Source organism: Choloepus didactylus, chromosome 8 (genome assembly GCF_015220235.1).
Source record: "Choloepus didactylus isolate mChoDid1 chromosome 8, mChoDid1.pri, whole genome shotgun sequence".
NCBI lineage: Eukaryota > Metazoa > Chordata > Mammalia > Pilosa > Megalonychidae > Choloepus > Choloepus didactylus.
This window is the reverse complement of record NC_051314.1, coordinates 72,360,307-72,375,243: the sequence shown is the minus strand read 5'-3', so window position 1 is coordinate 72,375,243 and position 14,937 is coordinate 72,360,307. Positions and strand designations below refer to the sequence as shown.

The 14,937-nt window shown below is 35.9% G+C and overlaps 1 protein-coding gene across 7 annotated transcripts in view; it reads left to right on the top strand.

Moving 5' to 3' along the window:
* The window catches only part of SLC16A7 (solute carrier family 16 member 7), a 219,224-nt gene that overhangs the window by 192,584 nt on the left and 11,703 nt on the right, over positions 1-14,937 (top strand). For all 7 annotated transcript variants that reach the window (XM_037848350.1, XM_037848352.1, XM_037848356.1 and 4 more), the window contains 2 exons: positions 10,461-10,604; positions 13,676-14,488. In XM_037848350.1, coding sequence (XP_037704278.1) covers positions 10,461-10,604; positions 13,676-14,488 — 957 coding nt within the window. The remainder of the gene's footprint in view (positions 1-10,460; positions 10,605-13,675; positions 14,489-14,937) is intronic.

Here is a 14,937-nt window from a genome sequence, read left to right as displayed (position 1 = left end):
TCCTCTACAGTTTCATAGCTAGGACAGAAGTATCTATTATCCTTAACATTAAAAATTATGAGTTAGATTGAAAAGGTGGATCATAAGAAATGAGTGGGGATAGATTGTTCTGATTTAGGTACAGCCTTATATTTTTGCAAATGTTTATGAAAACAAGACATTATTACTCTGCACACCACTTTCTTTTAAAAAAAAAAATACTTGAGGAGTGGAATTTAGTCACTCCCCTGGAACAACTAATGAACAACCAGGAAAAACTAGTAAATAATCTGGAATAATTGCTTGGGGACAACCGTGACTGTCCACACATCGTACACCAACCTGGATTGGGAGGAATGCCTGAGATAGCAGCACAGAATCTGTAAGTAAAAGCTGTGGAACCGCGCCAAGAGCACTCTCCTCCCACAGCAGGCTGAGCTGCAAAACCTTGCTGGGGTAGAGAGCAGCACTCTCTTGAGTGAGCAAATACAGTTCAGATGAACTACAACTGGGGTTTTAATTAACAAATGTGGACTGCTGAATACAAGCTACAAACCCCCAACAAGAAGACAGAGGCTTTTAGTGACGACTGACCTTAAAGAGCAAGAGGATTGATCTGTACTGGGAGGGGAAACTTAGAGGACGGGGTGTTGCTTCTGGCCAATGAGTGAAGCTGTGGGGCTGTGTACTGGCTCCAAATGGGGGCTTTCTGTCCCTTTTCTTCCTCTCAACCTGAGGGGCTCAGAAGAGAGAACCACAGCCATTTTCAGTTCCCAGCACTCTGAACCAAACAGAGATGGAGATAACAGAGACAGGGAGACTATTCAAATGCAGAGAATAAATCCCTAGGGGGTGTATCTTCCCTGAGAGTAAGGAGATAGGGCCCAGCTTTCCCTTCAGAGCCAGACTCCAGACCCTGGGGGAAAACAGCCAAAACAGAAACTGAAGCCAAAACAAATCTCCTTATATCATTCAGGGGTGACAGGCTGGCAGGAGCTACCTGCTGGGCAGGTTAGGAAAAGCACAGCAACTGGAAACCTTACAGGAAAGTCTGTCATTCCTCTAAGATTCACCCTGAGGAGGAGCTAAGATGGCAGCATAGAGAGAAGTGGAAGCTAGTTAGTCCCCCTGGAACAATTCATAATCAACAGAAAACTTAGTGAATAACCTGGAATAACTGCAGGGGGACAAATGTGACTGTCCACTCATCATACACCAACCTGAATTGGGAGGAATGCCTGAGATTGCAGCATAAAATCTTTAAGTAAAAACTGCAGATCCAAGCAGAGAGCCCCTCCCTCATGGAAGCCTCACGGTGCTAGAGAGCAGCACTCTGAGCAAGTGAATATACCTCAGCCCAGCTCCAACTGGGGTTTTAATGTTAACTGCTAAATACAGACAAGCAAATCTCCAACAAGCAGACAGAGGCTTTGGGTGATAACTGACCTTGGGAGAGTCGGGACATATCTGTCTCAGGACGGGGAGCCCAAAGGATCAGGTGCTATCTCTGGCCGATGGGTGAATATGGGGCTTTCTGTCCCTTTCTCTCTCTCTCTACCTGGGCGGCTCAGTGGAGAAAGCCTCCGCCATTTTCAGCTCACAGTGCTTTGCAGTAGAGAAAGCCTCTGCCATTTTAAACTTGCAGTACTCTGACCCAAACAAGGGTGGAGGTAGCAGAGTCAGAGAAACAAAGAATCTATTTATATACAAATGACCTTTCTGTAGGGAGCATAGCTTCCCAAGAGGAAAGAGGAGGGTCGCAGCTCTACTACCTGCCTTACGTTCAGAACCAGACCCCAGAGCCTGGGGGAGGAGAAATGCGGGCTACACCCCCTTATACCAGCCCATGACAGGCTGACAGGCACCACCTGCTCAGCAGAAAAGCACAGGGTTTGTCAATCCTCTAAGACACAACATCAGGGAAAACGGATACTGAAAATTTCCTCCTTCTGTGACCTGAGCTTGTTCTCGTCTGGGAAAACCTGATTGGGGTGACCTAGGAGGTCAGATGCCTAGACCACAGAAAACTACAACCTACACTAAGAAAAACAAAGTTATGGCCCAGTCAAAGGAACAAACTTACACTTCAGCTGAGATACAGGAATTTAAACAACTAATGCTAAATCAATTCAAAGAGTTTAGAGAAGATATGGCAAAAGAGATAAAGGCTATAAAGAAAACACTAGGCATACATAAGGCAGAAATCGAAAGTTCAGAAAAACAGCTGGCAGAATCTATGGAAATGAAAGGCACAACACAAGAGATGAAAGACACAATGGAAACATACAACAGCAGATCTTAAGAGGCAGAAGAAAACACTTGAACTGGAGAACAAAACACCTGGAAACCTACACACAAAAGAACAGATAGAGGAAAGAGTGGAAAAATATGAGCAATGTCTTCGGAAACTTAAGGATGAAACAACATACAAGAATGTACATATCATTGGTGTCCCAGAAGGAGAAGAGAAGGGAAAAGAGGCAGAAGGATTAATAGAGGAAACAATCAATAAAAACTTCCCATCTCTTATGAAAGACATAAATTTACAGATCCAAAAAGTACAGCGTACCCCAAACAGAATATATATGAATAGGCTTATGCCACGACACTTAATAATCAAATTATCAAAAGTCAAAGTCAAAGAGAGAATCTTGAAAGCAGCAAGAGAGAAGCAATCCATCACATACAAAGGAAGCTTTATAAGACTGTGTGGATTTCTCAGCAGAAACCATGGAGGCAAGATCATGATGTGATATATTTAAGATATTGAAAGAGAAAAACCACCAACCAAGAATCCTATATGCAGTAAAACTGTCCTTCAAATATGAGGGAGAGTTCAAAATATTCTCTGACAAACAGACAATGAGAGAGTTTGTGAACAAGACACCTGCCCTACAGGAAATACTAAAGGGAGAACTACAGAGTGATAGAAGAAGACAGGAGTGAGAGGTTTGGAACACAATTTTGGGTGATGGTAGCACAGCAATGTAAGTACACTGAACAAAGATAACTATGAATATGGTTGAAAGAGGGAAGTTAGGAGCATGTGGGACACCAGAAGAAAAGAGGAAAGATAAAGACTGGGACTGCATAACTCATTGAAACCTAGGGTGTTCAACAATTGTGATAAAATGTACGAATGTGTTTTTTCACAAGGAAGAACAAACAAATGTCAACCTTGCAAGGTGTTAAAAATAGGGAGGCATTGGGGGGAAAATAAAATCAGCGTAAACTAGAAACTGTAATTAACAGAATCATTGTATTATGCTTCCTTTAATGTAACAAAGGTAATATACCAAGGTAAATGCAGATAAGAGGGGGACATAGGAGAGGGGTGTGAGACACTAGGCATTGGTGTTGTCTGACTCTTTATATTCTACTTCAATTTAAAGTTATCTTTCCTTTTGCTGCTTCCTACCTGTCGTATTTTTTTTCCTCTTTCTTTCTTCTTTTTCTTTTGCCTTTCTACCTTCTTTGACTCTTCCTCCTGCTTTGTGGAAGAAATGTAGATCTCCTTATATTGATAGTGGTGAGGGTGGTAACACATAAATATGTGACTATATAGGGAACCATCAGTTGTTTACTTAGGATGGAATGTATGACGTGAACAAAACCATCTTTAAAAAAAATGAGTTGATGACGAAACCTTGAGGGCAATATACCAATATACTGAGTGAAATAAGCCGATACATGAGGACAAATATTGCAGGGTCTCACTGATAGAAATTAATTATAATATGTAAACTCATAGACATGAAATATAAGTTACCAAGATATAGAATGAGGCTAAAGAATAGGGAGCGGTTGCTTAGTATGAGCAGAATATTCAACTAGGATGAACTTAAATGTTTGGAAATGAACAGAGGTGATGGTAACACATTGTGAGAATAGCTAACAGTGTTGAATGGTGCATGAATATGGTGGAAAGGGGAAGTTCTGAGTCATGTGTGTCACCAGAAGGAAAGTTGGAGGTCAAAAGATGGGAATGCATAAAACTGAATCCTGTGGTGGGCAATGTCTGTGATTAACCATACAAATATTAGAAATCTCTTTCATGAACCAGAACCAATCTATGACACTACAACTAGAAGTTAATAATAGAGGGGCATATAGGGAGAAAATATATACCTATTGCAAGCTATATACTACAGTTAGTAGTATTTCAACATTCTTTCATAAACAGTAACAAATGTGCTACACCAATACTATGAGTCAACAGTCAACAATGGAGGGGGGGTGGTTAGGGTTATGGGAGGATTTGAGTTTCCTTTTTTTTTTTTTCTCTCTTCTCTTTATTTCTTGTCTGGAGTAACAAAAATGTTCTAAAAATTGAACAAAAATTAATTGAGGTGATGGATGTACAGCTGTATGAGGTACCAGGACAACTGACTGTATACTTTGGATCTTTGGATAATTGTATGGTATGTGAACAATCTCAATAAAATTAAAAAAAAAAAATATGCCCTGAATGTAACTCCATTCTGAGACCTGAACCCATTCTGGTCTGGGAAAATCTGACTGGGGTAACCAAGGAAACCAGATGTCTAGACAACAGAAAACTACAATCTATACTAGGAAAAAAAAAGATATGACCCAGTCAAAGGAACAAACTTACACCTCAATCAAGATACAGTTGAGATATTTTATCACTTTAATGAAGCAATCTATTAAAGATTTTCAAAGAGATATTCTAAATCAAATCAAAAACCAAATCAACGAGTTCAGGGAAGATATAACAAAAGAGATGAAGGTTATAAAGAAAACACTGGGTGGACATAAGGTAGAAATCGAAAGTTTGAAAAAACAACTGGCAGAATCTATGGAAATGAAAGGCACAACACAAGAGATGAAAAACACAATGGAGAGTTACAACAGCAGATCTCAAGAGGTGGAAGAAAACACTCAGGAACTGGAGAACAAGACACCTGAAGTCCTACACACAAAAGACAGATAGGGAAAAGAATGGAAAAATATGAGCAACGTCTCAGGGAATTGAATTACAACACAAAATGCATGAATGTACATGTCATGGTTGTCCCAGAAGGGAAAGAGAAAGGAGACAAGGCAGAAGTAGTAATAGAGGAAATAATCATAAAATTACAGATCCAAGAAGCGCAGCATACCCCAAACAGAATAGATCTGAATAGACCTACGCAAAGACACTTAATAATCAGAATATCAAATGTCAAAGACAAAGAGAGAATCCTGAAAGCAGCAAAAGAAAAGCAATCCATCACATCCAAAAGAAGCTTGATAAGACTGTTTGTGGATTTCTCAGTAGAAACCATGGAGGCAAGAAGGAAGTGGGGTGATATATTTAAGATACTGAAAAAGAAAAACCGCCAACCAAGAATCCTGTATCTGGCAAAACTGTCCTTCAAATATGAGGGAGAGTTTAAAATATTCTCTGACAAGCAGACAATGAGAGAGTCGGTGAACAAGATACCTGCCCTACAGGAAACTCTAAAGGGAGCACTACAGACAGATAGGAAAAGACAGGAGTGAGAGGTTTGGAACGTAATTTTGGGTGATGGTAGCACAGCAATGTAAGTACACCGAACAAAGGTGACTGTGAGTATGGTTGAAAGAGGAATGTTAGGAGCATGTGGGACACCAGAAGGAAAGAGGAAAGATAAAGACTGGGACTGCATAATTCAGTGAAACCTATACTGCTCAACAATTGTGATAAAATGTACAAATATGTTTTTACTTGAGGGAGAACTAATGAATGTCAGCCTTGCAAGGTGTTAAAAATATGGTGGTATTGGGGAAAAAATATAATCAATGCAAACTGGAGACTGTAGTTAACAGAAAGTTTGTATTATGCTTCCTTTAATGTAAAAGGCAATATATCAAAGCTAAATGCCTTTAAGAAAGGGACATAAGGGAGGGATATGGGACTGTTGTCACTGGTGAGGTTGTCTGACTCCATTATTCTACTTTAGTTTATTTCTATCTCTCCTTTCATTACTTTGTAGCTGTCATGTTTTTTTTTTCCTTCTTTCTTTTTATTTTGTCTCTTTGCCTTCTTTGACTCTTCCTCCTTTTTGGAAGAAATGGAGATGTCCTTATATAGATAGTGGTGATGGTGGTGAATACATAAATATGTAACTATACAGGTGATGTATGGTGGACGAACAAAACTGGCTTAAAAAAAATGGGTTGATGAAGAAACCTTGAGGGCACTACATTGAGAGAAATAAATCAGACATATAAGGACAAATATTGCATGGTCTCACTGATATGAACTAATTATAATATGTAAACACATAGACATGAAATATAGGTTAATAGGATATAGAATGAGGCTAAAGAATGGGGAGCCTTTGCTTATTATAAGCAGAATGGTCAACTAGGTTGAATCTAAAAGTTTGGAAATGGACAGAAGTGACAGTAGCACGTTATTGTGAGAATAACTAGCAGTGCTGAATGGTGTGTGAATGTGGTGGAAAGGGGAAGCTTAGAGCCACATGTGTCACCAGAAGGAAAGTTGGAGGTTAAAAGATGGGAATGTATGAAACAGTGAATCTTGTAGACAATGTCTGTGATAACTGTACAAATATTAATCTCTTTCATGACCTAGGACAAATATATGATACTGTAACTAGAAGTTAATAATAGAGGGGGATATAGGGGAAAAAATGTAACTATTACAAACTATGTACTACAGTTAACAGTTCTTAACATTCTTTCCTCAGCAGTAACAAATGTACTATACCAATACTGAGTCAATAATGGAGGGGGGTGGTTAGGGGTATTGGAGGAACTGAGTTTTCTTTTTTGTCTGTATTTTCTGGAGTAATGAAAATGTTCTAAAAATTGGAAAAAATATTATCTGTGATGGATGCACAGCTGTATGATGGTAATCATGGGCAATTGTGCACTTCGGATCTTTGTATAATTGTATGGTACGTGAACAATCTCAATAAAGTTAAAATACAAACAAAAAATGATAAAAAAAATACTTGATGTAACTCTCAGCAGTTAAAGAATTTTCCCTTCTCTTTGACATAACTAATGATTAAACATGATTACTTGAAAAACATGTTACATAAACACTTCTCAAATGATTGAATTAACAAATGAATGAATGAGCTTAGGAATACAATTGTATAATGTCTGAGGTTCATCAGCAATGGGTACCTGTGAAGCTAGCACATGTTTAACAAAAAACACTCTTGATGGGAATTTCTTTTTTTGCAGCTTCATCTTTCTCGTTAATACAGTACAACAAGTTGCTTGTTGGATAGAAAGAGGTATTGCATGGTGTTGTGCTTTACATTTAACATTAGATGGCTCCTCTAGCTAATATTGGGCATTAGGGTTGCCTTACAAAATAAATGACTTTTATTCCATGTCATCATTTTAAATTTGATCCACAACTATTATAAAATGGAAATATTTTATGACATATTCTATATGCATTTAATTTTAAGGAGTAAAGTGCTTTGATTATTTCTTTATCACTTATAAAGTATGCCTCTTTTCTGCCAGAGAAATATTATAAAGGAATTATGCCAATACGTCCCTACAGGAAATCATTTAACTAAAGTATATAATTTAAAATAAAATTATTTTTTAAAATTAGAACTCACTGCATCTTTATTGATGCCATTGTAGAAGTTATCAAAGCCTCCTGAAAAAGAAATTTCCAATGCCTCTAAAGTTTTTCTTTAGTGACTACCCTTAGTTAATCACAGTAGAGAGGGAGGAAAAAAAGCCTTGATATAGATATCCCAACATATAGATATAATTATTTGCCATACCATTATTGCAAATTGTTGTGATTTGTAACTGGAAATCAGATTCTGCCCCTTGCCCAGGGTTTACTGCTGTTTTGGTTTTTTTTGTTGTGGTTGTGTTTTTTTTTTTGGTTTGTTTGTTTGGTTGTTTGAGGTTGTAACTGTCTGTTTAGTGATTTTCCCAAACCGTTTTTGCAAATTCTATATTTCTTGTTACATGTAGTCGTTGAAGCTTGTGTTCTTTTAGTTGTATTCAGCTAGTTTTGTGATTGAGGTTTCCATGAATACCAAGATTTAAAAAAAAGGAAACAAAAAACACACCAACAAAAACACTTCTCCAAGTCTTTCCACTTGAGCTCAGTGCTAGGGCTCTCCTCAGTGCTTAGGCAGGTTTCCATTGAGCCTAGATATCAACCCAGGGTGAAAGTTTAGGATCTTCTCTGATCTTTTCTCAGCATGTATCTTGCCCTGGGTTTGCAGTGTGACTTTCTGAATTCCTTGTATACCCACATGCTCCCAAATGCCCTAATTTCCCAAGGTGACTCTCCCCAGCTTTTCTTCCCTGGCCTCCAGGTGCTCTACGGTATCTATTGTATGTCTCAACCATAATCTTTCACTCCAGATGACTGCAGATTGATCATTCCCTTACAGTGTTTTTGAGCAATACCTGCTGCTTCTCCACTCCGAATGAGTTCCAAGATAGGCCCAACAGTGATGGGTGCTTTGGTTCAGTCCTTCAGGCAGCCACCATATGAGTTAAAGAAGACTTAATACTAATTTGTGAATAAGGTCTGCTCTCTCCCTCCAGAATCAGGGCCCATGGTTCACACTGGGAATGGGCCTCCCAGTCATCCAAATGACTGCCCAGATTGGGGAATGGGGTGGGGTGGGGTGGGGGTGGGGGTGGAATGGCTAGTAAAATTGCCACAGACCTTTCCTACCATTTTAAAGTTTCCTATTTCTTAGTTTCGTATTTGCTTGGTTGCTCCAAGTTTTTGGCTGTTTTCCAGGGTTCTGAGAGAGTGAGTTCTGACACTTCTGCTTATTTTTTGTTGTTTCTGTTGGAGGGATGGGAGTTTGGAGGTGCCTATGCCAACATCTTGCTGATGCCACTCCTTGTATTGTTTTTGAATTAACTCATTCTAAAATTATTTATTAGCAATATCTTTTCGAAAGATATTGTGGTGTAATATTAAATACTATTAGGCACTGAGGTTTAATTTCAAAATTATATTTAAAGAGTAAGATAATACGGTTTTGTGAAAGTACATGGCTGTATTGGTAAATGAATCTCAATGTTTTTTAAATTCTCAAACATAGTGTACAGCACTTTGTAAATTTATACGTTAGAGTACTATCTTAAAGTACTGAACTGAAAATTCTGACCTAATATAGTATCTTTTGCCTAAAATCAGTGCCCTTAGTTTTAAATGAAATACAGTTTCAAATTAAGAAGGAAATTTCAAAGCAAGCCATTTATACATTGACAGGTCCTATAAAATAATGTAGACTTTCATTGAAACTCGGATATCTTCAGTTGTGAAGCTGCACCGTTATTTTATGATGTGCCAAGAAAAAACACTGCCCATTAAAATATGACATGATACTTTCTTAATATTTAGAACTTTTATATTTACCAAAAGAGCTCTCGTAAACATGGTTAAACAGACTATTTTAATAATATATCACTCCTGAGTATTTTATACACACATACATGCACATATATTGGAAAATATATGTTCAATAAACTGGTTAATGCATTCCTAAAAGTTCTTCACATTTATTATCTAACTCTTCAAAATCAGTTTTTGAGTCAAGTCCTCAATGTTCACGTTTACCATATATGATTGTTCTGTTTCCCAGTGAGGCAGCGTAGCTTAATAGATACACCATTTTCTCTGGTAATTTCATATAAACTGCTCCACCCAATCTGCAAGTTTTGCAACTGGTGCTTTCTTGACCTTTCTAGAATGTGTCAACAGAATATTTTTGAGACAACAATCAGGATTCATGTTCATATTCCTTTTTCAAATGATCCTTAAATGTTTTGTTGATTGAAATGTGATGTATCATCATGGTCCAATCAAACCACAAGAAATAATAACCAAATTCAAGCATGCATATTCCATAATAGCTACATTATCACTTTCTGGCTGCTGCCTGATGAACAGGGACTATAAGAAGCCATCAAGTGTAAGACACATCTTTATTTCTGATATATTATGTGTAAAGAATTGGTGTCTCAGAATCAAAGAAATGTAGTGTCAAAGAAAAATCATGATAATACAGTATAATAAAAACAATTTGAGCTCTGATTAATGGCATATACACATATACACACACATATTTTCCTAGAAAATAAAATTCTAACACTGACAAACCATTTATATAATCCCTAGCTATTTGTTACATGAATTAACTTGCATTTATTAAGATATTTTAGACATTCTAAGCGATTTCCTGTTGAAAAACTTTTCCATCAAAATTTCAGTGATTATGGTCATAACAAAGTCTATCTTAAATACTTCTAATTTATTATTTCATGTGCTTGAATATGTATGGTTAAAGATAATGAGTCAGACTGCTTCTATGTGAAGTATTTAAACATCCTCATAGTATTCCATGTGAAATATTCGTTCTTTGAACATTAAAATGTGCTTTCTAAATTTTCAAAATTAATGAATGTTAAAAATAATAAATAAATAAACGGCCAAACAATCTTTTCTCTATCTGCTTCAGGTCCCATTAGTAGTGTTTTGGTGAATAGATTTGGCAGCCGGCCAATAGTGATGATAGGAGGTGTTTTATGCTGTCTGGGGATGGTCTCGGCTTCTTTCAGTACCAATGTAGTTGAACTTTACGTCACTGTGGGATTTATTGGAGGTAAGTCAAGTTTTGATTTCATCTTATTTTCTTCTTACACATCTGTTGTTTTCAAATCTCTGTTAAACATGGACAACAAAAAATTCTTAATTATTTTCTTTGGATTTTTTTATATCAAATGCTGTCTTTACAGTATTTTCATCTTATGCATTGAAATACTAGCTATAGTAAGACCAATCAAACTCATTTCAAAGTAATGAAAACAGTTATCAGACAAGTTATTTGCTATCATGTAAATGTCAAAAAGAAAACAACTTTGGTTCATTTTTACTGTTTCACTCTTTACTCCTCAGCCAGTTGTGAGGGTATTGTGGGCACAATACTTTCTGAAAAGTAACCAAATAGCTTTGTTTTTTTTAAATTTACTTTTCATTAGTTAATTCCATGTAGAATATCTGACTTTGCACTCATAAAGTATTAAAAACTGGTGCCAAAAGACAATATTTTCTGGATGCACTGATTTAACTTTAACAATAAAATTTTGCTTTCTGCATTTTGATTAGTGGTAGAGCTCTGTCACTGTGTCCCTTCTGTTCCTTACTCAAATAATTCTAATTGTTTAAAAGTTCAGTAAGGTACATTTGCCACTGATACAAATATTTTTAAATGGCATACTGTCAATTATAGCTGTTTCTCACTTATAGTTGTTTCTGTTGATTAAACTGACCTGAATATGTGAATTTGGAAGGCACTATTCTATTAGTCTCAACAAAAAATTCCATAAAAATTACATTCAAAGTTTTAAGAAAAATTAGACTTCAGTATATAAAGGGACTGAAATTTTCCCTTACACCTACAGATAAAAAAGTAAATATATTTCTCTTTTTAATAGGCATCTTAGATTAGTCTAACCTTGCACTCATGTATCATTTAATGAAAAAAAATTAAATGTATTAAACCCTACAGTAGAAATGATGTTAAAATCTTTCTCTGTACTACCTAGCTTCAACTCTTTCTCTTTTAAAATATTGCATTTGACCATAACAGTAAGGTTGGGCCTACAAGTAGATATATGTTAGGAAGAAGCAGATTTTGTTATTCTTGTACCACCAATATAATAGCACTATACTCTTTCTCTTTTAAAATATTGCATTTGACCATAACAGTAAGGTTGGGCCTACAAGTAGATATATGTTAGGAAGAAGCAGATTTTGTTATTCTTGTACCACCAATATAATAGCACTATACATTATTCTAACATAATTTTATTCCTTTATGTCTTGAAAGCTATGATGCTTCTAAAGTCAACTATTAAAAGCTACCTAATCCTTAAGGATTTACCTTAAGTCAGAATCAGCTGATACTCTTGACTCTGGTGTCTGAACTCAAACAGATCTAGCTTTTACACCTGACTCAGCACATACTAGCTGTGTCATCATGGCTAAATTAACCTCCTTATGTCTCAGTCTCTTTGTCTTTAAAATAGAGAAAATGATAGCTCCTTCCTTAGGAAGTTGTTGGCATGATTCATTTAAAAAAAACATGAATATATAGTACTTTATTGGGTGCCCAGCTTGTTACTTATAAATAAATACTAGCAAATAATGATAATCACAATGTCATTTATATAACATCTTGCAGTTCTAGAACTTACTTGATTTTGACAAAATGCTTTTTTGTTGTTGTTGTGGATGAGGGAATTGAGGCTCAAGAGGTCTAAGTGTTTTACCATAAGTACACAATGGATAAATAGTCGAGACAGTCAGATTTTTTTATTTCAAATCCCTTCCTCATTTTACCATGCCCGAGTAGGAAATGACAGCTACCTCTTAAAAAGAACTTGGATTAACATCTAAAGGCAAAAATTCCAAGTGCCAGAATGAAGGGAAAAATGGTGTAAGGCAAAGAAACCTGAACTTGGAAACATAATACCTAGGTTTTGGTTCCTCCGTCTTAGAGCTTCTTAACCATAGACTGGTCAGTTTTATTGTCTCTTTTTGACTCTAATTGCACTTATTCTGCATATCCCACAGGTATGGCTTACGTAGAATCAGAGAGCATGCTGTCCTCTTACTGTCCAAATTAAGTTTTTAGTTCCTTCTTGTCAACTTTTAGAGACCCTCCTATTCATAGAAAATATTTTTATTAAAAGATTGAAATATTTGTACCTAGACCTGCATGTCACAGAACATGAATACTTAACTACTTCGTAATGTTTTCTCAATTTATATAAATTAGTAAATACAGAGTAATTCTTCTATACCCCATGAAATTATATAGAATATTGCATAAGCTAAGGAGAAAAGAGAGGTAGTTTATATAAAATAATTTTATGTATTTCTAAAGAAACTTATACATCACTATTACTAAATTGTACCTTGGGGAACTGCAGGAGGTAATTCATTTCTCAAAGGTAATATTCAACACTGTCCTGGAGTTTCCTAGACAGTGGAACTTCTGACTCATATAAACAATCAGCTTTAATCTCTAAAATAAGTGTATGTTTCAAGCAGAAAAAGCCTCTATTGTTTACTTAACATACATGTGCATGAAATATGTAATGTAAGACTATCAAGCAAGAAATCAATGGCATGCATTTTATTATTTGCATGTCTTTCATTCAATACCAGAATTGACTGGTGAGATGTAAGACTGTTAAAATGATAACCTTTTTAAATCTAGTCCATTCCATCAACTTTGAAAGTAAAGTATTAAACTTTCAAATGCACTCTTGCCCACAAGGAGTAATTAATCCTAGTCTATATATGTATGTGTAAATATATGAGAGAGAAATTATTTGTGGAATTAAATGATTTTAAATAAGTACTAATAATTCTGCCCTGGTTTCAACCTATGCTATGGTTATTCAAACATTAGAATTTGTTGGTTTTATTTCCCTGCTTTAAAATGAAAGTGATATTAAACTTGTCATAGCAAATGTCCAGTTATGACAACCTTTTTGTTCTTGTACAATTCCATTTATATTTATAATCATCCCATATTATTCCCTGCTGTTGCATTTTCAGTTCAGACTTACCCACCTGAATGTACTTTTTGAAGAGTAATTTCTTTTGTGAGTGGCATAATGTATTTGTGTTTTGTTTTGTTTGCTTTTATTTTGTTGTTTTTAGGTTTAGGTTTAGCCTTCAACCTGCAACCGGCCTTAACTATAATTGGAAAATACTTCTATAAGAAACGGCCCATGGCTATTGGATTGGCCATGGCAGGAAGTCCTGTTTTCTTAAGTACATTAGCTCCTTTTAATCAGTTCCTCTTTAATAATTTTGGCTGGAAAGGAAGCTTCTTGATTTTGGGAGGTATATTGTTGAACGCCTGTGTGGCTGGGGCACTCATGAGACCCGTTGGACCTAAAACTCCTAAATCTAAAAATAAGATTGCCATGAGACTGGAAGAGCCAGATATGAAGGAAAGCCATGAGAAGATATCAAGATGGGACAAAATTAATAAATATTTAGATTTCTCCCTTTTTAAGCATAGGGGATTTTTAATATACCTGTCTGGAAATATGATTATGTTTCTAGGGTTTTTTGCTCCCATTATATTCTTGGCTCCATATGCTAAGGACAAGGGAATTGATGAGTATTCGGCAGCTCTTCTGCTGTCTGTTATGGCTTTCGTTGATATGTTTGCTAGGCCTTCTGTAGGATTAATTGCAAACTCCAGTCTGATTCGTCCCCGAATCCAGTACTTCTTCAGTTTTGCAATTATGTTCAATGGAGTCTGTCATCTACTGTGCCCATTGGCAGAAAACTACACAAGCCTGGTAGTTTATGCTATATTCTTTGGCCTTGGATTTGGGAGTGTTAGCAGTGTCCTCTTTGAAACCCTCATGGACCTTGTTGGTGCTCAAAGGTTTTCCAGTGCCGTGGGACTCGTCACAATTATGGAGTGTTGCCCAGTTCTTCTTGGTCCTCCTATTGCTGGTAAGAATACTTATCAAAGAAAGAAAAAAGCATAAAATTAATATTCATTAGCTGAGACTTTCTTTGCAGGGAATAATATGGTTTGTAATAATAAATTCTAATAACTTGAAAGACTGTGAGGGTGTTAATTTTTGTTTATTATGTATTTTAAATTTTATAAAAATGTAGTCAATTTTAGACCTACATTTTTTTCAGAGCCTGAACCTTTGATCCTAAGAATTTAAGTTACACTGATAATGAGTAGTATATTTTTCAGGATTTTTACCTACGTCAGTTGTTTTGTGCTTTTAAAAATGAATCATAAGAAAAAAAAATCAGTTTTTCTTTGTTTTATCATTGGTAAATAGATTTCTTGTCTGTTTATATTAAAATTAGTCAAATATTAAAATAATGCTTTTCAAAGGATCAGCATCTTTTCTTTATTAGATTACATAGATTATATTATATTA